Below are 25,076 nucleotides of genomic sequence, written 5' to 3'. Positions count from 1 at the left end.
CATACATATTGTAGCAGGCATCAGTACTTCATTCCTTTTTATGGCTGAATAATATTCCATTATATGGATATTACCACATTTTGTTTTTCCATTTATCAGTTGATGGACATTTGGGTTGTTTCTACCTTTTGGTTATTATAATTAATTATATAAATATTCATATACAAGTTTTTGTATGGACATATATTTTCATTTCTTTTGGGTATATACCTAGTTGAATTGTTGAATGATATGGTAACTCTGTCTTTAATTATTTGAGAAACTGCTAGACTGTTTTCCAAAGCGGCTGCACCACTGTACATTCCATCAGTATTACATGAGAGTCCCAGTTTCTCTGCATCCTCACCAATACTTGCTGTTCATCAGACTTTATCATTATAGCCATCCTAGTGGGTGTTAAGTGCTATTTCATTGTGGTTTTGGTTTGCAATTCCCTGCTGATGCTTATTGGCCATTTGAATATCTTCCTTAAAGAAATGTCTGTTCAGATCCTTTGCCCATATTTAATTGGGTTGTCTTTTTATTATTGAGTTGTATTGAGTTTTTATATATTCTAGATACAAGTCCCTACCAGATATATAATTTGCAATTATTTCCTCTCATTTTGTGGGTTCTTTTCACTGTCTTGATGGTGTCCCTTGAAGCACAAAAGTTTTTAATTTTGATTAAGTCTAGTTTATCTATTTTTTCTTCTGTTGCTTGTGATTTTGTCATCATATCTAAAAATCCATTGCCGAATCTGAGATCCTGAATATTTACCCCTATGTTTTCTTCTAATGGTTTTATAGTTTTCGTTGTTACGTATGTCTTTGACCCATTTGAGTTAATTTTTAAATATGGTGTGAGCTAAAAGTTAATCTTCATTTTTTTGCATGTGACAATCCAGTTGTCCCAGCACCATGTTGAAGAAACTGTTCTTTCCCCATAAATAGTCTTGGCGCCCTTGTTGAAAATCAGTTGACATGGTTTTGTTTCTGGACTCTTGTTCTTTTATTGATCTGTCTATCCTTATGCCAGTAGTACCCTGTCTTGATTAATTAACATTGCTTTGTAATAAATTTTAAAGTCAGGGTGTGTGAATTCTTCTGCTTTGTTCTTTTTTAGGATTGCTTTTTTTGTGATCATCTGTTGCAATTCAATACGAATTTTAGAATTGGCTCATCAGTTTCTATCAAAAAGTCAGCTGAGATTCTGATAGGGTTTGCATCAAATCTATAGATCCATTTGGGGAGTATTGCCATCTTAAGATTAAGTCTTCCAATCCATGAACATGGACTGGTTTTCCATTTATTGAAATCTTCCTTAATTTCTTTTAACAATGTTTGCAGTTTTCATGGTATAAATTTTATGCTGCTTTTCTTAAACTTTTTCCTAAGTATTTTATAATTCTTGATGCTATTATAAATGGAATTGTTTCCTTAATTTCATTTTTAGATTGTTCATTGCAAATGCACAGAAATACAATTGATTTTTATACACTGATCTTATATCCTGCAACTTTACAGAACTCATTAGCTCTGATAGTTTTTTAGTATAGATTTCCATGGATTTTCTACAGACAAGATCATGTCATCTGTGACAACCCACACTTTTAATGCAGACCCCCATGACTCTAGCAATTTCCCAGAAATGGGAGTTCCAGAGATCAATACCAGAGTCTGTGAGGGTTGTGAATCTCCTGTATATCTTTCCTACTCACCGTCAGATTGTTTCTTTTCCACATGAGGCCTCATTTGAGATCTTTTATGATAAAGAGGGATGCACAAATCCCATACCAAAAGCTTCAAAGATCAGTCAAAAAGGGTTACATCACTGCCCCCTTCTTTTTTTCAAGGAAGGTTAGCCCTGAGCTAACATCTGCTGCCAGTCCTCCTCTTTTTGCTGAGAAGACTGGCCCTGAGCTAACGTTCATGCCCATCGTCCTCTACTTTCTATGTGGGACACCTGCCACAGCTTGGCTTGCCTCATGGTGCCATGTCCAGCACCCGGGATCTGAACCGGCGAACCCCGGGCCACCAAAGCAGAACATGAAAACTAAACCAACGTGCCACTGGGCCGCCCCCCTCCCTTATTTCTAATAAAAGCAATATTCAGATATTGCCATGTTAATTTTAGCATGTCTCACAAATGTTTTTGTTTGTGAGACAAATTCTTGGAAAAGTGAATATTGTTGCTGCCATTCATATTTTGGGAGAACCAGACTTAGAACATTCTTATTCTTACCTGTTATCAGGCTACTGCTTCAGATGGGGGTAGAGCTTCTGGCTCCTTCTTCAACCTCCATGGGGCCAGAAATGATTGCCAGTAGTGGGCACTAGTCATAACTGTATTACTGTGTTTGAGATGGGGTTTAATTGACAAGTCCATATGACTTTTGTTAGCAGCATTAATCAGCAAGGTAGCACAATTTTTAGACAAAGACTTTTCACAGGAACCTTGCAAAAAATTTGAGAAAAGTCGGTATGAAACTTAGTTTATAGAATGTCAAAGAAAAATCGCAATCCCATTAATTTCCCATGTAATAGGAAAAGTCATGTTACATGGTATGTCAAGGGAATTTCAGACCTACAAAAAGGATCTTGACCAGGGGTCACTCTTGGAACAGATAGGGGCAGGAATTCAGTATGTGGTGAAGTAGCTGACATGGGTAAGAAACATCTTCTAAATTTAATTTTTAATAGCTTTATTTTTATAAAATCACCATAAGTTTTTTCATAAATTTATTGAGAAAAATGTAATAATCCCACTACTCAGAAATAATCAGCATTTTGGTTTACATCCTTCCAGATTTTTTTTTCTATGCATTTATACACAAGAGATATGGTGATAATAACAACGTTTCTTAGGCATTGACTGTGTCACACATTCTAAGCATTTTATGTGGATAAACTCATTTACTCCTCACAACATCCTTATGAGAAAGGTGATATTATTAGTTCCATAGTTATATTTAAATGGGACCAGACCAGCATCCCTTTTTAAAATTTAATGTATCATGGACTTATTTGTGCTAAGAAACAAATCTGTATCATCCTTTTTGGTGTCCTCATAGTATTTTGCTATATGGATATATTATTTAACTAGTCCTCATTGGTGGACATCTAGGTTATTTTTGCAATTACATCTCATTGCGTCACCGAACATCAGACTTTTTGCTGGCCCAGTTATTCTTTTGGGATAAATGACCAGATGTGGCATTTCTTATTCAGAGCATACATTTTCAATTCTGATACCTATTTTTAAACTTCTGTCCATAAAGCTTGAACTAGTTTACATTCCTACAAAACCCTGCATGAGCATCCCAATGTAACGATGAATATTGTTAATAATAGCCAATCTGATAGGTGAAAAATCAGTATCATCTTAATGTACATTATTACTACTGTTGAGGCAGAATATTTTTTCATATATTTAATGACATTTTATTCTTTAGTAAGTTACATTTGTTCTTGGCCTATATTGAGTGTTGGCATTTTTCTTTTTTTTTTTAGATTGGCACCTGAGCTAACATCTGTTGCCAATCGTTTTTTTTCTTCTTCTCCCTGAAGCTCCCCAGTACATAGCTGTATATTCTAGTTGTGGTCCTTCTGGTTGCAGTATGTGGGATGCCACCTCAGCATGGCCTGATGAGCGGCGCCGTGTCCGCGCCCAGGATCCAAACGGGCAAAACAGCAGGCCGCCGAAGCAGAGTGCGCGAACTTAACCACTCAGCCACAAGGCCAGCCCCCGGCATTTTTCTTACTAATTTGTAAAATTTCTTTATATTGAGAAAATTAACCATTTATATTAAAGAGAAGATATGTCGCAAATGTATTTTCCCATTTTGTTGCTGAAGGTGTGTTTTTGCCACTTTTTTTTTTTTTTTTAAAGATTGGCACCTCAACTAACAACTGTTACCAATCTTCTTTTTTTCTTTTTTCTTTTTCTCCCCAAATCCCCCCAGTACATAGTTGTATATTCTAGTTGTAGGTCCATCTAGTTGTGGCATGCGGGACGCCACCTCAACATGGCCTAACAAGTGGTGCCATGTCTGCACCCAGGATCCAAACCAGCAAAACCCTGGGCCACCGAAGCGGAGCCCATGAACTTAACCACTCAACCACGGGGCCGGCTCTCATGTTTTTGCCACCTTAAAGTTTTATTTTTGTTGCCAAATCTATTGGTCTTCATTTCTGCCTTGGCATCACACTTAGAAAAGTTGTTTTGTTCTTCAAGATTATATAAATATTTGCTTATATTTTCTTCTAATATTTGTATGATTTTTAAAATATTTAAATATTTTATCTGATAGTTTGTGCATATGGTTTAAGGTAGATATCTAACTTTATTATTTTCACTTGAGTCCTTTCTAGCTAGCCAACTATCTTAGGAAGACTGACAGTTAAGAGAGTAAGTCCCAGCCCTAGCCAAAAGCCATTCCACTTCTCAGGCATTCCTTGGTATCTGGAGATTCTTGGTGTGAAATCCAAAATTGTATCTTGGCATAATGCTGTTTATTAGTGTAGTCAGTTGCCAGTATATCAGAGCCCTCTGTGACCTATATGAAGTGATAGTAAGGGTCACTGTTAGTCATAGTTATAAGTCTCTTATCCCAGAGCCCCATCTTTACAGTTAAACCAACATATGTGCTTGGCAGCCCAGAAGGGGTACTGTCAACTACAGCTCTGTTTCCATTGAGTAGTGATCCAAAACCTGTTAGTACTCCCTTAAATATTTTTCTAATCCTTAAGAAAGAATAGAGATGGAGGGGAAAAAAATCATGGAATACTGAGGGATATCTGTATGGCTACCATCCAAAGTGCCGGACTGCTCCTATATGGGTAGTCACCACAGGAAAGCAGGAATGAAGGGAAATGGGTATTTGACTGTTGCCTTTTAGCCTATCTCATCTCTTCTATCTTTCTCTTTTAAGGACAGTGCTTGAGTATTTTCTCCCTTGTTCTCATTCTCCCCACTTCTCTCTATGTTAATACTCTGATTTTTTATTTTTGATAAGGGACAAAATAATTAACAAAAGGATAAGATCCTATTTTATTGAAAACTTGCCTGGTCTGTATCCTCTCCCTGCCTTCCATTATCTCACCCCTGCTTAGACCAACTTGCACATCTTCATTCATTCTCTTTGCTCATGATCTTCCTTATCATAAGTTGTCATCAGGCTCATAAGAGTTTACCTGCACAGTTTATTTGTGAAGAAAATGATTGATTCCAGCAAGAATGGCACAGTACAGTGAGCAAGAGCTATAACCTTTGAAGAATCAGATCCAAGTCTCAACATTCTAGCTGTGAACAACACTGGGCAAGTCATATGTTTGTAAACTGGAATGCTCTATGCTAATGTATGGTACTGTTATCAGTGGTAGGAATGTCATTATTACCAAGTAATCCCTTCGTGATTAGAGAATATAAGTAACATATAGTGAGAAATACGATGGGATATAACTCCTGTCTAAAAAGCATTCTATTCTTTAAACATCAGTTGGAGTTGCTAAAATACCAGCTTCTGAACTGAGCTGCTTTATCTAATACATAAGGCATGTGGTAACAGTACATAATGGCATATACTGAAGTCAGATCTTTTTTAATCACAAATGTCAATTACAAATTATAAATAGAAGAACTGACTAAAAAAATAAGAGGGAAGTAAATGGTGAGATAGGAAATATTTTGTATAATTTGAAGGTCTGCTACAGAAGGTCTTTGAAGCTATTTTTATTCCAGTTATCTTTTGTACTTAATGTATCCTGTAGAAAAACACACCTCGGTATTTCGTAAAAAGCCAAGACTATAGTAAGGAATAAATTTACTAAATTCACAAAGCCATTTTTATGATTGTTTAAATTCAAATCTTTATTTTTTTTAGACTATATTTTCAGAATTTATCACTATCGAAATGTTATTTCATGGCAAAGCTTTAGAAGTCTACACTGCTGCCTATCAAAATATACAAAAGATTGATGAAGAAGAAGATTTAGAGGTAGGACTATGTCTAAGCTCAGTTTTTCTGTTAATATGGAAATGTTTAAAAGAGCATTAGTTTTCGTGGGTCAAATAATCTTAAATTAGAACACTACGATGGATGTGTTATTGTGTGCAGCCCCAAATAGCTGAACTTTTACGATTTTCTATTTATTTTTAACTTTTCAAATTAACCACAGTAAAGTTCCAAGAGTTAATTTATTAATAGCTAGTAAAATATAATCTAAAGCCATTACATGAAATACTGTATCATTTTAACTGGTGATATCATCACTTAAGTGTCCTAAAAATAACGTATATTGATTTGAACTAACATTTGAGTGTTTATGCCATGCCCAGTACCCAAAGCTTTATATGCATTTTTTTAATTCACTCCTCAAACAATCCTGTGAGGTGGGTGCTATTATTATTCTCATTTTACTGCAATTGATTTATTTTTCCTGTAGTTGTACAGAACTACCGAAACAGGTTTGGAGACTTTAAGTAACTTAACTTGCCCCTGGCCACCTTGCTAGGAAATAGCAAAATCAGGATTCTAACCAGTTTTGTGTGACTTAGTCAGTAAGCTATGAAATAAATGTAGGTTTATATATAAGGCTTGTTTTGTACTGATAGTTAAATGCAAATAAATCTGATTGGCCAGCTAAGATTAGAGCAATTAAATATCAAAGCCTAGCTTCAACAAGCACATCTGAAGAGTAAATGTCCTGCCCTCTTACCTTCCAAAAGAGGGAAAAAGACAGAGGAGTATTTTTGCTGATATAGATCAAATAGCCAAGACATACTTTGTCCATATTATCTCCACAGTAGAAGTGAAAACACCCATGGACTCTCAAGATATAACCACAATTCTATATTAATAAGTGATAGAATTTTGGAATGTCTGCCATTTGACAATTTTGAAAATTACCTCAATTTTTTTTTTTCTTTTTACTAACTTCACTATCCATAAAGAGATCCCCTAGGCCTTCCCACTACTCTGCTGGTTCCAGGAAACTTAATTCAGTAAAAGCAGATTATAGCTTGACTAAAATGAAGAAAGGTACATGTTTTAGTATGTGTATATCTGTTTTCCAATGCCAAAACCTGATCTCAGTTTTACATGTTATCCATACATTATCATATTGCTATTAACTGTCTGTCAATAGATGGCTTCCTAAGTGTCCATTCCTTCCAAATACTAAAGCTAAGGTTTCTTAATTTTCATTCCTTTCCATGTCCTCTTTTTTTAAAAATAGATTATTAAGGTTTTATCTGTCATTTGTAAAATAATAAAAATAGCAGACGTTTATAGAGTGATTACTTTGGATCAACTACTGATCTATGCATTTTAATTCTATTATTTTAATCCTTCTATCAACTTTGATAAAAGAACTTATTGTCCCCTTTTCCATGGATGAGAAAACTGAGGCACAGTGAGGTTAAGAAATTTCCTAGAGGGTCCCATAGCTAGTAGGTAATGTAGCTGAGAGCCAAACCCAAAAGTCTGACTACAGACACTGTTTTTACCCTCTCTGCACTGTACTGCCAGAAGTGTGGTTCTTGACGAGTGACATGAACCATTTCCTGCATTGAGTGTCAGGTTCAAAATTGATCCCCCACTTTTCCCACAAGATTGGAGTCCCTTTTACAAGTATTTTCATTCTCCTTTTTCCAATAACCTTGACATGACATTTGTTAACTGATACTACAGTTCCTTCAAGCCCTTTGGACCCTAGGATTTTCCTTCTCATTCCAGAGATCCTAGGTATCGTTTTTGTCACACCATTTCTTTTATAACTTCTCTTACTACTCCTGATCAACTAGCTAGGTAGCTTGTGGGAGGAGAGACTTATAAAAAATTAAAAATCTCAGGGCTGTGTGGTAGATGTTTTTGAGTATCAACTTCCCCACTTTCTAGTGGGGCAATATTGAGCAGTGAACTTCACACTTGAGCCTCCTCATCTCTAAAATGTAGACTTCTAGTACTTACCTCATAAAATGTTCATTCATCAACTGTTTATTGAGCACCTGTTATATTGCCAGGCCCCATTTTGAGTGCTGAGAATTTAGCATTCTAAGTTAGAAATGGTCAGAGTTGTCAAAGCAGAAACTTAAAAATCCATCAGGGAGTTCAGACATTAAAAAAATATACTTTGGAACTATTTAAGTTTTATAATGTGACCAGTCCCATAAAGAAGAAATATAGTGTGCTGTGAGTTTATGTGATGTAGGATTCTAAATACTAGTCTGGAGAATAAAAGAATGATTTCTTAATTAGAAGCTTGAGGAATGAATAGGAGGATGCCTGGCAACAACTTGAGGTGGAGGGTACAGATTGATATGCAAAGGTCCTGGGGCATAATGAGTTATAGACGTAAGCTGTTACTATTATGCCATATAGAAATTGTGGAGAGGAGAGCAGTCTGGGGAGAGTTGTGGGACCAGGGGAGTAAAATTTTATCAATTAGGTACCAAGAAGAGGAAGAATCCTTTAAATACAAGGTTTCTTAGAAAGAAGTAGAGAAAATATGCAGAGGGGCAGAGAAATAACTTGCTATTCTTAGGTAGTCTGTGCTTTATGAGAACTGCTGAAACTTACTCTGGCAGCAGCTAATTTTTTGCAGCTGAGACTTATTCTGGCAGCAGCTATTTTTTTGCAGTTAGGCATCTAGGTATTATCACAAACCATCTTACCTTATTTGTTCTTCACAGAAAAAGTATTGCCAGGCCCATTTTCCCCTTCAAAAGATCACCTCTGTGTAATCACTTCAGAGCATATTCACATCTTGAGACTCATTCCTAGAAGAGATCTTGGACCATATTGAAAAATGCATTATTGCCAGTAAACTAATAGTTCTGTAAATCTGTTGTTTTGCAGTAAGAAATTAATTTTAATATTTAACTGGTTTAGACTTTCAACCCAAGGGTTGTGTGTTGTCTTCCATTTCCCACTTTTAACTTCGTCTTTGCTGGAAAAGTTAAAAGACAAAAATACCTCCCTTAAAAATACCAGTGGATGAATAAGTCGTCTAGTTTTTATATCATACCATGATGCCAGTGTTCCATGTCAGGCACCAAAATATGATTGGGTCCTCAGTAACCCGTTAAATAACCTAATTAGCATGCCTGAATTGCCCTCTCATGTTAAGTTTCATCCCTTGATTCCTTTTGCGTCCTGCACTTCTCTAAGGTTTAAAGAAATGTGTAGAGACATTCCCTAGTTTGAGTCTCCTTTTTTCCCCAAAACATGGGGATTAAGTTCATATCATTATCATTTATTTACCAAGTGACTCTCTTAAACTGGGAGGAATTGCAAAGATAAAACAGGGCACCTTGCTCCAAAGGAACTTAAAACTAGTTGTGGGGACAGATAGGTAATTACACAACAGTGAGATGACAGCTGTACTGAGGGTATGAACAGGAGCTACTGACTAGAGAATACAGGAAGGCAGAAGAAAGATGTCATTTGACTCAGCTCTTGAATGAGTAAGTTTGCTGGAATTCCAGGCTGGGGAATCAGCATCCAAAGACAGAGTATAACATGTTCTGTATATAGGCTGGAAGTGAAAAGTGATGGGTAGGTCTGGGTGATCTTAAGCCTTGGATGTCACCTAAGGCATTTGGACTCTGGGTAGTCAGGAGCCACAAACTTTTTTAATAGAGAAATCATATTTTAGTAAGACAATTCTAAGTAAGGTATAAGGAAAGATGTGTAGAGTTAATAAATTAAAATAGAAGTACCTCAGGTGAGAAATATAGGGAGAATGCCCAGGCTTCTAGCCTGGTCTGCTAAGTGTATGGTAATGTCTTTCATTGTAAAGATGAATCTAGAGCTATACTGTCCAATATAGTAGCCGCTAGGCATATGTGGCATTTTAAGGTTAAATTGAAAATAAAAATTCAGTTCCTCAGTCATATGAACCACATTTCAAGGGCTCAGTAGCTACATGTGTTCTCTTTGGACAGCACAGAGCAGCAAGTATTTCCATCATCTCAGAAAGTCCTGTTGGACATGCTGGTCTAAGAGAACAAAATGTAGTTGGAAGCATAAATATGCCTCTAAGAAGACAGTCTGTGGAGTACTGGTTGAAGGGTAACCATTAAACACCATGTAGATAAGACCTTTCAAAGGAAGGTATCAAAAAAGGAAAAGTGGCCTAAGGGAAACCCTTTAAAAATATTTAAGGTGTAAGCAATAGAAAAGATGTGAAGAAATAGGGCACGTAGCACATGAAAAGAGTTTAGTGATGGCATACATGGAAAAGAAGTTTCAGGACAAGGTCAGTGAAGAGAAAGACAAAAAGATTACTTTGGTGATTTTTGGCAAGAGCAATTTCAGTGGAAGGTGATGAAAGCCTAACTAGTTTGTTGACAAATGAATGGAGAAGTAGAATATTTGAGTTTTTTAAAGAATGAAGTTGAACCTTGAAGTAATTTTTTTAAAAAACATTGATCTTGAGCTTGTTTGCTGGGGGAGAGAACCTGTGGAGAAAGAAAACTTTTGTTTGTTGGTTTAGTTTGAAGTTTTGGATAAAGGAAAAATGCATCTTGGGAAGAATCAGAATGACATTTGCTTTAAAAAAAGAAAAGAGTGGGGTGAAGAGTTGAGGAAAAAGAGGGAAGCTGAAGAAATTAACATCTGATAACTTTACCTGTTGGTCTGTATGTTAGAGAAATGGGAGAAAAGATAAGATATAGATAGGGAGGCTTAAGAAAGTGGTCAGATTGGGAACTGCTGCTTTAAGGAAAAAGAACTGACGATGACATTCCAAATCCTAGTGAGACTATAATCAATAAATTACAGTCGCTCCAATTTACTCGTATGTGATGTACCATAAAAGTACTGCAGTGAAGTTAAATCAGTCAGTGGAGAATAAGCAGAACAGAAAGAATCAGAGCTATGACTTGCACCTCCCTACTGGCTTGCATTCTTTGAGGGTAAGAACTTTCACATTGCCCCAGCAAAAGCTCTGAAGTGACTGCTTCAGGACCCACCATCATCTTACATGATTCAAATAGGAGTTTTGAGCTTTCATCTTTCCAACCTAAAATGTTTTTGTATTTTTTAAATTTTTGTTTTACATTTACAATAAATAATTGAGATTTTGGCCCCGGGGAAGGGAGGCTGCTTTAAAAAAATCTTAACTAAAGAGGAACTTAACATGGCTTTCTAGATTTCCATTGTTTACCATCTACCTATAATGTTGTTTTATCATTGCAACAGGTTTTCCGAAATTCTCTGTATCCACCAGATTATTCATCTCGTTTAGATATCGTAAGAGCAAATTCGAAGTCACCTCTTCAGAGATCACTGTCAGCTAAGTGTGTATCTGGAACGGGACAGGTGAGCTAGAAACAGTAATCTAAAACAATTTGAGTTGCTGCCTTTGTTCAATACTAAAAATGTTTCCCTTAAGTCATATGACCTCATGTAACTTACCGTCTTTCACATAAAATGACAGAAAATTCTATTAGGTGCAGCTCCTGTTCTTACCCTTACGTGAAATGACAAAATTGTAGTAGATGCAGCTGTTATTTCTTATATAATCTCGTATATTGTAATACATATTACTCTCCAAAGCAGAATACTTGAGAGCAGAGGTGGAAAGGACAGAAGAATGCTAATCTAGATTTCTAATCTAGATTTCTCTGAACTATGAAAAACCAACCATGGTGGTCTAGTGGTTAAGATTTGGCACTCTCACTGCTGTGGCCCAGGTTCATTTCCTGGTCAGAACACCACACCTCCTGTCTGTCCGTTGTCATACTTTGGCGGCTGCGAGTTGCTGGGATGCTGAAAGCATGGCAACTGGTATTTCAAATACCAGTAGGGTCACCCAGGGTGGACAGCTTTCAGCAGAGCTTCCAGACTAAGACAGATTAGGAAGGACCTGGCCACCCACTTCCAAAACAATCGGCTATGAAAACCCTCTGAATAGCAGCAAAGCATTGTCTGATGTAGCACCAGAAGGTGAGAGGATAGTGCAAAAAGACCAGGCAGGGTTCCACTCTGCTGTACACAGGGTGGCCAGGAGTCAGAATCAACTCAATGGTACTACCAACAAATAGTATGAAGAGCACTGATTCTGAGGTCAAACTGCTAAGGGTATAAATCTCACTATCATGACTTACTGGAAATTATACCTAAAAAGGGCTTTTGCCGAACATTATCATAGATCCAGAAGCAGAGATCTTTTAGGTAAAGAGCCAGTTTTCTCATTTCTTCTATATCCAGAAAGTCACAGTTACCTAGTATCTAGAACAAGAAGGGCTCAACAACCTTCTTCTCTAAGAGGCCACAAAGAGAATAACAGGTTTTGTGGGCCATATGGTCTCTGTCCCAACTAAGAGCAGCCATAATCAATACATTAATAAATCAATATGGCTGTTGTAATAAAACTTTACTTACAAAAACAGGAGGCAAACTGGGCCATAGCTTGCCAACTCCTGATCTAGAGAGATGCCTTTTTTCGTATTTAACCTTCCAAATTTAAAATTGAGCAAAATATTTTCAAAATATAACTTTTAGGTAAATTTGATCCAATACCTTCTATTTTCATTTGATTCTCCTCTAACCATTTATTTACTACTTTATATTTATGCATGTCTCCCCCTAACCAAATTATTTTTATTATTCCACCATTAAGTGCCTTGCACATAAATTCCATAAATCTAGTATTATAGTACATACAAAGTTTTGTTTGACTATTTAGAGCTAAGTGAGCTAACATCTCTGTAGCACTTTGGAATACATTATTCCAGGGTTTCCTCGACCTCAGCACTATTGACTTTGAGCCAGATAATTTGGTACAGGGCAGGCTGGGTGGGGGAGGGGAGTCCTGTGCATTGTAAAGATGTTGAGCGACATCCCTATCCTCTACCCACAAGATGCCAGTAACACAAACACACACCCCCAGTTGTGACAATCAGCACTGTCTCCAGACATTGCCAAATGTCCCCTGGGAGGTAGAAACACCCTCAGAAAGATTTGAAGCAAGATGACCCAAGTAGCAACAGTCAAGACTTAAAGCCAAATTTCAACTGCCTAGTTCAAATATCCTTGTGTTTTCCCATCCCTTTGATGATTCTCAGATACCTGTTTTCTGACCCAAGAATTGTTCAGCCTAAAATATTTTTGACATTCGTAGTATACTGAGACTCTACTTTCTCTGAAAGTACTTGTTATTGAAGTACTGGTATCCAACTACAATCAAATGGTTAATTTCACATTTTATTCAAAAAATAACATGATAAATGAATGAAAAAACTGTGACTACTTTCAACTTTAAAATACAATAATTCATAGGAAATTTTCATTACTAAAAATTATTACTTACGGACATTTCTTTATAAGGGCATATTAAAAAAGATACCAAGCATGTAAAAATATATTTTAGTATTTTTTAAAATGTGTTAACTTTTAACAGGTGTCCGCCTGTCGACTAAGAAAGGATCAACAAGCAGATGATGATGATGAAGATGAAGACTTAGACGTTACAGAAGAAGAAAATTAATTTCCTTAAGTAAACGTCACATTTCCATTTTCATCTCAAATAACTTGGAATCCAGAATTACTGAGTTATAAAACTGGCCTGATAGCTTAAACCTCAAAATGAAACGCTACTGGAAATGGAAAAATAATTAAAGGAATTTTATGCTGACCAAAATGAAGGTTTTAAAAAATATTACACACCTTTCATTTCAACATCCTATCTAGCATATGTGATCTTTTTTGTACAGGTTCCATTTTTTTTAAAAAGATGATATATTTCAAAATTATTTCATATTAATGCACTATACCTAGTTGAGGTTGTAATAGTAAGCAGATGACAAAAAAAAAGATCTAACAATTCCACTTTTTTCTTTTAGGTTAAGATACTATGCTTTCATCACCAGAAAAGGGTCCTAGATAGTCATTCTGATTGAATACAAATTCTATTCCATAAAGACTTAAGCAAAAAGACATTTTCTTTTTTCGTTTTTCTTTTCACTTTTACAATAACATACAGTTTCATTGATACGTAAATTTACTTTTCAACAAGAGTGTAATCACTCTTGATTAAAACTAATGGGACCCTAGGATATCAGTATTTTACAACTATGTGTAAAGCATAAATTTTAGCTTTAAAAGGAAAGTCACATTCAGCCTGATTCCAGTTTTAACCTGAGACTGCTGTCACACTAAAGCATTTTACCATGGTATTACAACTTTTGGAAAGCTGTACTTTGGTGGACTGTTGCCTAAGAAAAGAAACTGTCATAGAAAACCATAAATCATTAAAAAGTCTATAAAAATTTTACCAAACTACCATGTAATTAATGAAAGTTTATAGTCACTTTTATTCCTAAAAATATAAAACAATTTAATAGCCTTTCAGTATGTCTGATGCTTTTCTTTGGATGGGGAATTATACTTTTGTTATTTCATGGATCCCAGTCAGGCATATAAAAATTATCAAATTTATAAAATCATTTGGGATAACCACAAAAAGCAGTTATTCATAACAGAAAAAGACAGACTTTCTAGAAAGCTTTTTTGACTCTATTTATGGTTCTGTTCTTAACAAAGTACTGCTTCCTAAGAATGGTCCTAATTACTTCAGTACTTTTTAAATAAAATATCCAAAACATTTTAGAACCCTAAATAAACTGATATTCTTAAGAAATTGAGGCTATCATTGCATTTTTATTTTCTCAGTATTTAAATTTGGTGGTGTAGATGGGAGAAAAAGCAGGGTTATAGTATTTCTCTTGCTGTTTACTAAAGCAACTCACTTCTCTTGAGCATCAGTTGCCCCATTTGTAAAGTTAAAACAGTGCCTGATATATGAAGCAATTAACAATAATCTAATATAAAATATATGCCCTGCTTACCTCAAAGAAATATTCTAAGGACAAAAGGAATATTCTAAATGACAATACTTTCATCAATGTAGAATTAAGTTTCTTTTAGACCAGGCATAGGTTGGCAAACTTCTTCTTAAAGGGCTAGATGGTAAATATTTTTATAATTTGTGGGCTGATAAGACAAAATCAAGGCTACTACATATTATATAACCATTTAAAATATAATCACCTTTAAAAATGTAAAATCTTTTAGCTTCCTTGTAAAAGAAAACAGGCACCAACCTGAGCAGTTACTTAGCCTACAGGCCTCTGTTTCTTATCTCCAAAACAGGTTTAAGATTATTGAAACTAAATGATATGGTGAATTCATATATAATTACAGATCATAAACATGTAGTATCTAATGCAGCTCAATAAATGATAGCTAACACTTACTACAAAGATGAAGGTGACAAGGTCACTGCTTAAGAGGCGATAGATGGACCAAGAGCCATTGGTCTTGAGTGTTCTCAGTAAGTGGTAAAGTGCACTCCTGATATAACGATTCTTACCTGTCTCTTGGTTATGGGATTAAGTTTACTTTCAAGACATCTATATTTTTCAGATACCTTCTAGATAAACATGTTTGGCTTTAAGATAATTAAAATGCCACTGGGTGTTAAACTAGAGAACCAGTATGCCCCTAGTGTACCTGATGTATCTGGGAGTAGGAGAAAGGAAACAGGAAAACTAGTATTGAAGCTGGGTGATGACTATATGAGGATTTAGTATGCTATTCTGTGTGTTTGAAATTGGTGGCATGCTGGTAAACTGGCCTCGGGTGGAAAATGTCCTGACTTGCCAATTTCCATGGTGAAAATACTCCTTCCATGGCTAATTTATTAACATATCACTGAAGGGAGAGTCGAGAAGAGATGTACAAAAATGGCTCTCAACCAGTATAAGCCAGCTTTCTATAAAAAACTTTTATTTAAAACTTAAACTGATAGATCATGCAGTAAAAGTTACTTTTTATGTCAATTCATTAATTTTACAATTAAACTACAAAGCGTGTGTTGACTATCGTTGGACTCTTTATCTACTACCACCATCCCACCCCAGCCTAGTCTGAGAAGCAGTTCCACATTAAATATTTCACTTTATGCTTCATCTTAGCTTTTAGTGATATGTATTTGAGAAGTGTTAAGTCTTCCATACATTCCTCAAGAAGGCTGTCAAATGAACCATCTATATAATCTTTGAGCATTACAAATATTTCTTCCTATTTTGTTCATTGTGCTTGGTTTAGAGATTACAGTTCATCATTCTCCTAGCTATGAGTTTACTAGTTTAAAGAGCCATACTGATGCACTTTTTGAACCAAATTTACCAGCTTATTCGTTCTACTAGCAAGTAGAATAGTCACTGTAATTAAAAAAAAACACACACACAGAAACTTCAGTTGGCTTCTCATAGACTTCATTAAATCACTTAAGATTAATCCAAAATATTATAGTACTAATTGGGTAAGTACTGACAAAGTGTTCTACTTCTACATTATCCTAGTATTAAATGACTACCGTATATAAATTCAAATTTTGTTCTTTTTTGCTCAATGTGGGAAGTCTCTGAATCATAAAATTGAGAAAAACTTACTTTATATAAACTATAAAAGGCCAACCAAAGTCAAATTATGTTTGATAAAATGAACAATTTTAAATTAGAAGCCAATATATAATATTAGTATCTAAGAGAAACTCTGGATATAGAAACATATTTTAAGTTACTTTTCATTTTTAACAATGAACATACTAAATTTTATCTTTTTAATGCTATTTTTAAAGCAATAATGGAGGTAAGAAAATATTTACTCTTGAAAATATTTTTAGCAGGGTCTAAAATTAAAAATATCATTTAACAAGGGTAGTAGGCAAAAGTGTTACGAGCATAAACTGGAGTCATTGGTCTGTCTGGATTGAAATTGGCTCCATGATTTACTAGCTATGGCTTAAGGCAAGTTATTTAAACACTGAACTTCACTATCTTATTTGTGAAACAGAGGTAAAGAACACTCTACGCTTCTTGGGGAATATTGAGATTACGCATGTAAAGCACCTAATACTGCCCAGCACATAGTAAGTGCCCAATAAATGTTAGCTATTATTATTATGGGTACAGAAAATCAAATCCAGTATTTGCAAAGTGTCTACACTAAAGGTTGACTGTCAAAGAAGTCAAAATTCAGTCTCTCAAAAGTCTTATTTTTATACAAAGTTTTGAAATTAAAAAATGAGAACCTAAAAAAAATACAAGTTATATGAATTACCAGTAAATTCTTCCTAGAAACACAAACTATATCCATTTATCAGATTCTTCCCAGCATAAGCCTGAAAGTCTTCTCGTACCTATAATTACTTTCTTATTTTTTGTCTTTTACGTATTTTGAGTTAATCTCATCAGTTTTGTTGATGAAATGTTGAAGAAACAATAAAACTACACATAGCACTCTACACTATTATTATAGAATGTTTGGTCCTCCTATCAGAAATATTGCTTAATGTAGCTATTGAAAACCTTCCCAAAAGAAACTTTTTTCTTTTTATACAAATACAAATAAAGTTAATTAGTTGGTCTATTCAGTTGCAATTTTTTTATTTTTATAAAACTTTCCAAAGTTATGCACATGGAAACTTAAGAATCCCCTAAGGTTTTTACATGCGTAAACTTCAAGTTCACAGTCTGTCCATTTTGAACTATTTATTATTAATGGGAGGCTTAACACAGTAATATCTCAGACAAAGAAGAGGGCATTAATTTTGCAGGCAGTTAGCAATGAAAATGCTAAACCTGAACAATCAGTCACTGACCATTTCCTTATACAGTGTGAGTAGAAGATGTAGACTACAGAATGGGAACAAAAGTGAATATAAAATTTATCTTCCCCAAATACAGCTCTACTTTATACAAGTCTTGAGGTTTACCCAGGATAGCAACAAAAATTAATGCACTCAGGGAATTAGTTCTCCCACTGTCCCAAAAAAAAAGGCATATATAATTTTAAATTAGAAAAAGTGAACGGCAATTTGCAAGCAAAAGAAAACCAGATTCACACTCTATTTACATTTGTTCTATTCACAGGTCAAAATTAAAATATTTTTCACTAGGTAATTAAAAATAAACACTTTAAAAAAACCATAAATGCATTTGCTGCATCAATACCGTGGGGAGGTAACTCTGAATTTAGAAATGCTCTTTAGAGCAAAATTAACTTAACTTTGCGTGGACCAACTGGCCTATCATTTAGGTCTTTAATAGCAGCCACAGCTTCATTATAGTTTATCATAGCAACAATGGCTTCCCCTGTAGGTAATCCTTGCTCATTATACTGTATTGAAACTGAATCAGGAATGATTCTATAACCATGGAAAAAGTCTAGAATCTCATTAACATTAGCTTTAAATGGAAGATTCATTATCTTAATAGGCGTTACTCTACCTGAACTACAATTTAATTTTGGATCAGGCATAAACCTCCCCTCAGGAAAACTTCCCATATTACGCTTTGCAAAATCAAACTTGCCACCCTCTGGGCGACCAAAATTCACAAAAGGGCGATGACTTCTAAAATGATCAGGTGGGCTCCTAAAATCCTCACCAGGAGGTCTAAAATTGTCAGGAAGTCTAGGGTCCTCCTCTGGACCTTCCCTGAAGTCTTCCTCTGGGAGCCGCCTGAAGTCCTCATCAGGACACCTAAAATCTTCCTCCGGGGGACTCCTGAAGTCCTCATCAGGAGGGTGTCTAAAGTCTTCATCGGGAGGGCCCCTGAAATCTTCATTCGGTAGGTGCCTGAAATCTTCCTCTCGGGGACGCCTGAAGTGCTCCTGGGGTGGCCGCCTGAAATGCTCCTGAGGTGGCCGCCTGAAGTGCTCCTGGGATGGCCGCCGGAAGTGCTCCTGTGGTGGCCGCCGGAAGTGCTCCTGCGGTGGCCGCTTGAGGTATTCCGGGGGTGGCCGCCTGAGGTGTTCCTGGGGTGGCCGCCTGAAGTCCTCCTCAGGAGAACGCCTGAAATCCTCCTCAGGAGAATACCTGAAGTCTTCCTCAGGAGGTCGCCTGAAGTCTCCCTCTGGAAGTCGCCTGAAATCCTCTTCAGGGGGCCACCTGAAATCCTCCTCAGGTGGTCTCCTCCATTCCCCTGGGGGAAGCCGCCTGAAGTCCCCCTCAGGAGGCCGCCTCCAATCCTCAGGTAGTTGCCTGAAGTCTCCCTCTGGGGGCCGCCTCCAGTCCTCCTCAGGGAGTCGCCTGAAGTCCTCCTTGGGAGGCCGCCTGAAATCCTCCTCAGGTGGCCGCCTCCAGTCCTCCTCCTGAGGGTATCTGAAGTCCTCCTCCCAAGGGCACCTGAAGTCCTCCTCAGGAGGCTGCCTGAAGTGCTCCTCGCGAGGGTGCCTGAAGTCTTCCGGGGAGCACCTGAAGTCCTCTGGGGAATGCCTAAAGTCTTCTGGAGGGTGCCTATCAGGCTGTCGGAAATCCCCCTGGGGATGTCTGAAATTGTCCAGTTGCCTCAAGTCCTCTTCCTGATGCCTGAAGTTTTCAGAAGGGCCAACTAAGTATACTGGTGGATCATTTGAATCAAATGAATGGGAATGATCATCTCTCTCACATGACTGTGAATGGTCTTGCATTCTCTCACTGGACATCAAGGAAAAATTTACACCAAACTCCTGCATTTGTGCCTCAGATATAAGTCTTAACAATACCTCTGTCCCCAAGAATCTTCGTCGGTTCAAACGTTCAGCTTTCATGGCCTGTTCTTCTGATTTGAATTTCACCAATGCTTCTCCCAGACCAACTCCTTTGTCATCATAAAGCAAGTAAATGTCATCCTCAGCAAGAGAAAAGTCTGCAAAGAACTTTTGCACTTCAACTTTTGTAACATCAAATGGAAAATTTCTTATATATATGCACAGTTTCTGGCCAGAATAGCCTCCTTGAGAGTATTTTTGTGAAACATGTCCAAGTCTGTCTTTCTCTATTGACACTGGTCTTTTCTTTTCATAACATTCAATGAACTTCAGCATTTGTTTTCTAGAAACTGGATCAATATGAACTGGACGATACTGTAAAACAGTCTTATGTAAACCCAGAGCAGTGTTATAGTCTTTCAGAGTCTTGAACATCACAAAGGCATATCTTGTTCTTCTTTCATCTTTATATAAAAACCTAATCTGTTCATTAGTCAGATCAGTATCTCTAAAGAAATTTCTTAAATCTCTTTTGTTAATACTTAGAGACAGATTTTTTAAGTGAACATAAAATCCAAGAGGGGAACGAGAACGTGTTCTTCTGGGAGATTTTGAATGAGATCGTTTTCGAAAATGTCTATCATTAATTCCTCTTGGTGGAGAATGTTTTTCAGTTCTCATAGGAACGTCACTCTCCTTAACTGCTTTACCACCAAACTCAATCCACTGTTGTTCTGAGCCTTGCATTACTTCTATAAATCTTGAACCCATAAAACTTCTATGACATTTAAGACCTCCTGAAGCATCAATACATGAAGCAAATTTTACTATGGCATCACCATTATTTCGGCCATCATGATGTTTTAAGAAAATTACTCCATCCACACACAAACCAGAGAAAAAGACACGTACGTCATCTTCATTTACTAAGTAAGGCAAACCTCGTAGAAACAAGTAAGGATTCTCGGCCTTCAACGGTCGTGTCTTTCTTGGCCTTAAATCACCATGTCCTGTACCATTAGTATGAAACCCAGCACCTTGATTAATCGGAGAACCATATCCAGAATTACTTTCTTCTTCTTTAATAGCCTCAACAAAATCAGAGAAGCTGCCAACCCCTGATGCCCCAGATCCTGGTCGCTCTCTTCCTATGCGATCAGTTCTTTTCATTTCTATAGTCTTCTGCATTTCTGCCTTACTACTAAGAAAGAGCTCTACAGATGAATCCTTGATAAACCCTCCTGAACGACTTATGGCACGTCTTGCATCTTCATCTGTTGCAAAAATAATAAAAGCCTCCCCAATTTCCCCTCCAATTATATGCACTCCTCCATCAGGAATAGTCAATCCCGTGAAGAAGTGACGAATATCCACAGGCCCCGCAATAAAAGGAAGCCCCAGTAAACGGATGACTACAGCCATGCTGAGCTCAAACCACAGCAATAATGACCTGCAGACAAAAAGGTACACATAATAGCAAGTCTTATTTTTTAAGTACCTTATCCCAAACTAAGCTTAATAATTATATGGTTCCTACCTTCTTCCACATTTATAAATGAAAACAAGATACGACTTCACAAAAATATTCTAATTCTTAAAAAAAAAATGAGTAAACTTTCTCCCACCTAAACATACAAATAAACCAACTACTTCGAAGAAACATTTCATATCACCTATCCTATACAGTATGAGCATCAAAAATATCAAATCTTTGTAAGTCTGCCAAGTGCTGCTTCACAACAAGACCAAACTATTTTCAGACTCACTTAGAAACATATCTTCTACTGAAACATGGGAGAGAGCTTTGTGTATTAAAGAATTTTACCAACCACGATGAATTGTACATATTAAGAAAAGCCATCTATGGTCAGTATATAACTTCTGTTCATGATAATAAATCGCCTACCCCTAGTGCATCACTAGTCAGACATAAAGTACAGAAGCCACGTGTACCTAGATGTACTATTCTAGTTTACATTTTTTTGTCAAGCCTCTGTGAAAAGCCTTAAGCTCTGGATATCTTACCTTTTTAAAAATTTCTTGAAGACCTGTTAATTCTGTAAAAGCAACTTAACTGTGGAAAGAAAATGAAATATAATTAATCCTTGGACCCTGTAATTGATCTTAAACAATGCCAGATTAGGATATTCACTTCAGAAGTACCTACTAAAAGTGAAGCAACATAAGGAACCACAACTATGGGCATTACAAAATGGTCTTCTTTGTTCCAAAGGAAAATTAATCATCCCTCAGCAAAAAGGAGGCACGAATTCCAAGCAGACATCTGCAAATTATTTAAAAAACAAAAAACCTTCTGAAAATTAAACTATTGCCCTTGATTGGAAGTGGCAAGAGGAAAGGGGTGATGGAAAAGCTAGATATTTTGATTGGAGTATTGGTTAAGTGAGTGTATAAATTTATCAAGGCTAAATGAATTCTATCCTTAAGGTCTGTGCATTTCACTGTATATAAATTTTACATCCATTTTTTTAAAAAAGATAACTGTTCTACAAGTAAAATAACAATTTAAAAACATCAAAAATTCCCAAAAAACTTTCTATCACTTCCGCTCATGAAAAGACCAAACATCTAGCTCATTACTACGTCCAACTCTTGCAATTCTCCTCCCTTTCAAAATGTAAGATCAAATCAAATTAATAAGGCAACCATTCAAAACGATACAATAACTGAACACAGTAATAATGTTTCAAATTCAAAAATCAATTTTTAAATCTAAATCAATGGTGACGATAAGTTATATATATACGGCTCATGCTTCCACAGAACCAAACTTCCTGACTCCAATATAATTAAGGCAAATACTAAAACATCCCTAAAAATAAAAATCTTCACTACTGCTTATCGTAAACTCCTAAAACAATTACTATTAAAATTCATCTGAAGCCAATTAGAAATGTTCAAATAAGTAAAGAATCTTATTATACTAATAAGATTTTTCCATTTCAAACAACTGTCCTGCATTCTACAGAAGAAATCCAAATACAAAGTAGAATAGTAAAAATACATTAATTTGGAATGTTTGGGGATTATCAGTGTTAACTACTGAAAAAACCTCAACTTAGTATTTTTTTAAGGAAATTTACATCTAATACTTTCAGAGATACCCAAACTAACAATATATAATGTAGTCTTAGTAAATAAGTTTTTAACACTTGCTAAGTTAATAATTGTAAATGTATGTTTTGAGTGTGCAAATAAATGTTGCTTTCATTTAGTACTTACACTTAAGTACCACTCTTCCACAAGTGGGGTCTGCAAACATATTCTTTAGGTATGCAAGGTTTATTTTCCTTTAAAAAGGGTCCGTAAACGTCCTAAACTACAAGCTAAACGGTGAGAAATTATTTGGAATAGTCTACATCTCAATTATCAATGCCAAATTGGTATTAAAAATATTAATGAAGTTTACTATTAACATATCTGCACAGCACATGTGTCAGGGCAGAGGGCATATGGCAAATCTCTGTAACTTCTGTTCAATATTGCTCTGAACCGAAAAAACTGCTCTAAAAAGAGAAAATTAAAAAAAAAATCTGTACGGTACCAAAAAAAAAAAGAGTATAAGCTTAGTTTCTTCCACAAACCAATATCCACACCAACATTTTACCAAAAACTATAAATGACTTCTGGACTCGCTGTCCACACTACAGTTCCAAGACTCCTTCCTACGCAAATCAACTTAGTTCCTTTTCTACTTTTAAAATATTTTAGAAAGCAGTGTAAGATACACATAATTTTGTCCCTCCTAAACTTTTTAAAAAATTTAAAACGGATTTACCTTGAGAACACAAACATATCTACCAAAAAAGTCAGGGACCTTTCAAAGGAATAATTATAAGTAAAAGTCAAAAAATTTCTAGCAATTTATCCTCCCTAACTTAAAAATATTTTAACTAAGTGATTCCATAAGTTCAAATCTCATGAATTCCAATTCAAGCAGACTATAGAAAAAAATTATTCTAATTTGCCAGTTAAATATAACTAATACTTAAACTTTTTTGCCCTTGAGTATGTTAATGTACCATTTTTCCCATTACAATAACACACCTAGGAGATCACCAAGAGAGAACAGCTCTCAAAATGAGCACTTTTCCTGTGGTTCCCATGTTATCTCCTTAAGTAAATTCCCCACAAATTCTAAGAACACTACACACAAATCAAAACACAGGAAAAGTACTCTCCACTTAAAATTTTTCTACCTAGGAAGGCAACAAAAGTATTTTCGTGACTCTGTTGATTTAAAGACAGTGATCAGTTACAACTTCTAACCTATGAAAAGGGAGTGGGTCCTTAAAAGCACATTTAAGGGCAAGTCGCTGAAATAAATAAGCTCATTTTAAATAATTTTGCTGATTTTATCCAACGATTCATCCCACTTGATCACCATTATCACTAAACAATATGAAATGTGCACCTTCTAAACAAGATTGAGAAGGAAACACGAGGGAGGCTAAACCTGAATAGGTACTCTCTCAGATCCATTTGATTTTAAGTCATTTTCTAGACATGGTTACGGAGATACAACTGCGACTATTTCTTAAAACCCAATGTTATGAGGAAGCACATTCAAATTATAAACGCATGGGTTTCCCCTACAGAAAATGATCTATCCCAGTCCACAATTATTCTTTATGATGATCTGCCTTTCATCCTTTTAAAACGTAGATGGTCAAAATAAAAATCAAAGGCATGACGAGACAGAGCCATAGTCCCCAACAGGAACTGTAAACGAAGACGAATCCACATGGCACAGGATTTCCCATCACATCCATCATTTTCAAACGGGGATCATCCGAAGGCAGCGCTTCTATAGCCCAAAGCCTTTGTCCACACTCCCAGGGCTCAGAGCTTCCTTCTTTCGCGCCAGGCCAAAGTTGCTACGTGAGATCCGATGCTGTCGCCAGACCTTCAGCCAAATTCAGCCTTCAAATTAACCTAGACCGCCCAACCTCCATGCCTTTCCGTTACGCCGTCCCAAGGGCACACATTCCACGCTAATTCGTCAGAGGGGGAACTGCCCTCAAATCTAACTGAAACACTTTGGCCCCTCTCAAGCCTAACCAGCCGGGCCTTCAGCGCTTTTCTGCCACCACTGACTACGATGACATAGCAAAGAAAAATATACCTATGAAATCCTTCGAGATCTTCACTCAAGAAGACTGGGAAGCGCACACAAAACACCACATGGAGGCTGACGGGAGAGTCGGTGTTTAGAAAGGAAAGAGCAAGGAAAGAGAGTGCCCTAACGGCAGAAGCTACGCTAGCTGCTAGCGCAGCCGCCGGCCCCGCCTTTCCCTGTCCTTCCGTCCCCGTCGCCAGCCCCTCCTCACCCCCGACGCCCCAAGGGTAACTGCTTCGCACTTGGCAGTAAACACACACCACTGCAGCTGACTCGGACACACAACGCCGGGGGTGGGGGACACTTCTTGTCGCAGCAACCTCCCCAGAACAGGTGGAGCCCTCCGTGAGCCTAGAAGATGGCGCCCACTCTCCCCTCCGCTCCGGACAAACGGACGTACAGTTTGTCTGC

The 25,076-nt window shown here is 36.6% G+C and overlaps 2 protein-coding genes across 9 annotated transcripts in view; one reads left to right on the top strand and one right to left on the bottom strand.

Moving 5' to 3' along the window:
- CIBAR1 (CBY1 interacting BAR domain containing 1) overlaps positions 1-14,338 on the top strand; it is a 24,981-nt gene extending 10,643 nt beyond the window's left edge. The window contains exons 7-9 of one of the 2 annotated variants that reach the window (XM_046641909.1): positions 5,864-5,977; positions 11,186-11,305; positions 13,389-14,338. In XM_046641909.1, the coding sequence (XP_046497865.1) occupies positions 5,864-5,977; positions 11,186-11,305; positions 13,389-13,475 (321 nt within the window). In that variant the 3' untranslated portion in view covers positions 13,476-14,338. The remainder of the gene's footprint in view (positions 1-5,863; positions 5,978-11,185; positions 11,306-13,388) is intronic. The other variant, XM_046641910.1, reaches the window with a different exon arrangement.
- On the bottom strand, positions 3,997-25,076 carry RBM12B (RNA binding motif protein 12B). Of its 7 annotated transcripts, none has more exons than XR_006885576.1 (4): positions 24,672-25,076; positions 21,551-21,599; positions 8,656-8,771; positions 3,997-4,537 (listed from the first exon to the last, which is right to left on the bottom strand). XR_006885576.1 is itself a non-coding variant. In XM_046641907.1 (4 exons), exon 4 carries the CDS (start codon positions 20,945-20,947, stop codon positions 18,041-18,043), a length of 2,907 nt encoding a protein of 968 aa, XP_046497863.1. In that variant the 5' UTR covers positions 20,948-20,975; positions 21,551-21,599; positions 24,672-24,737; positions 24,926-25,058; the 3' UTR covers positions 17,530-18,040. The 7 variants fall into 7 exon arrangements, 4 of the variants coding, with proteins under 4 accessions (XP_046497863.1, XP_046497861.1, XP_046497860.1 ...); XR_006885578.1 differs by having other exon boundaries at positions 24,926-25,076; XM_046641907.1 differs by lacking the exons at positions 3,997-4,537; positions 8,656-8,771 and adding an exon at positions 17,530-20,975 and having other exon boundaries at positions 24,672-24,737; positions 24,926-25,058.

Source organism: Equus quagga, chromosome 16 (assembly GCF_021613505.1).
Source record: "Equus quagga isolate Etosha38 chromosome 16, UCLA_HA_Equagga_1.0, whole genome shotgun sequence".
Classification (NCBI taxonomy): Eukaryota; Metazoa; Chordata; class Mammalia; order Perissodactyla; family Equidae; genus Equus; species Equus quagga.
The sequence above is the reverse complement of the archived record's forward strand: the minus strand, read 5'-3'. Positions and strand labels throughout refer to the sequence as shown.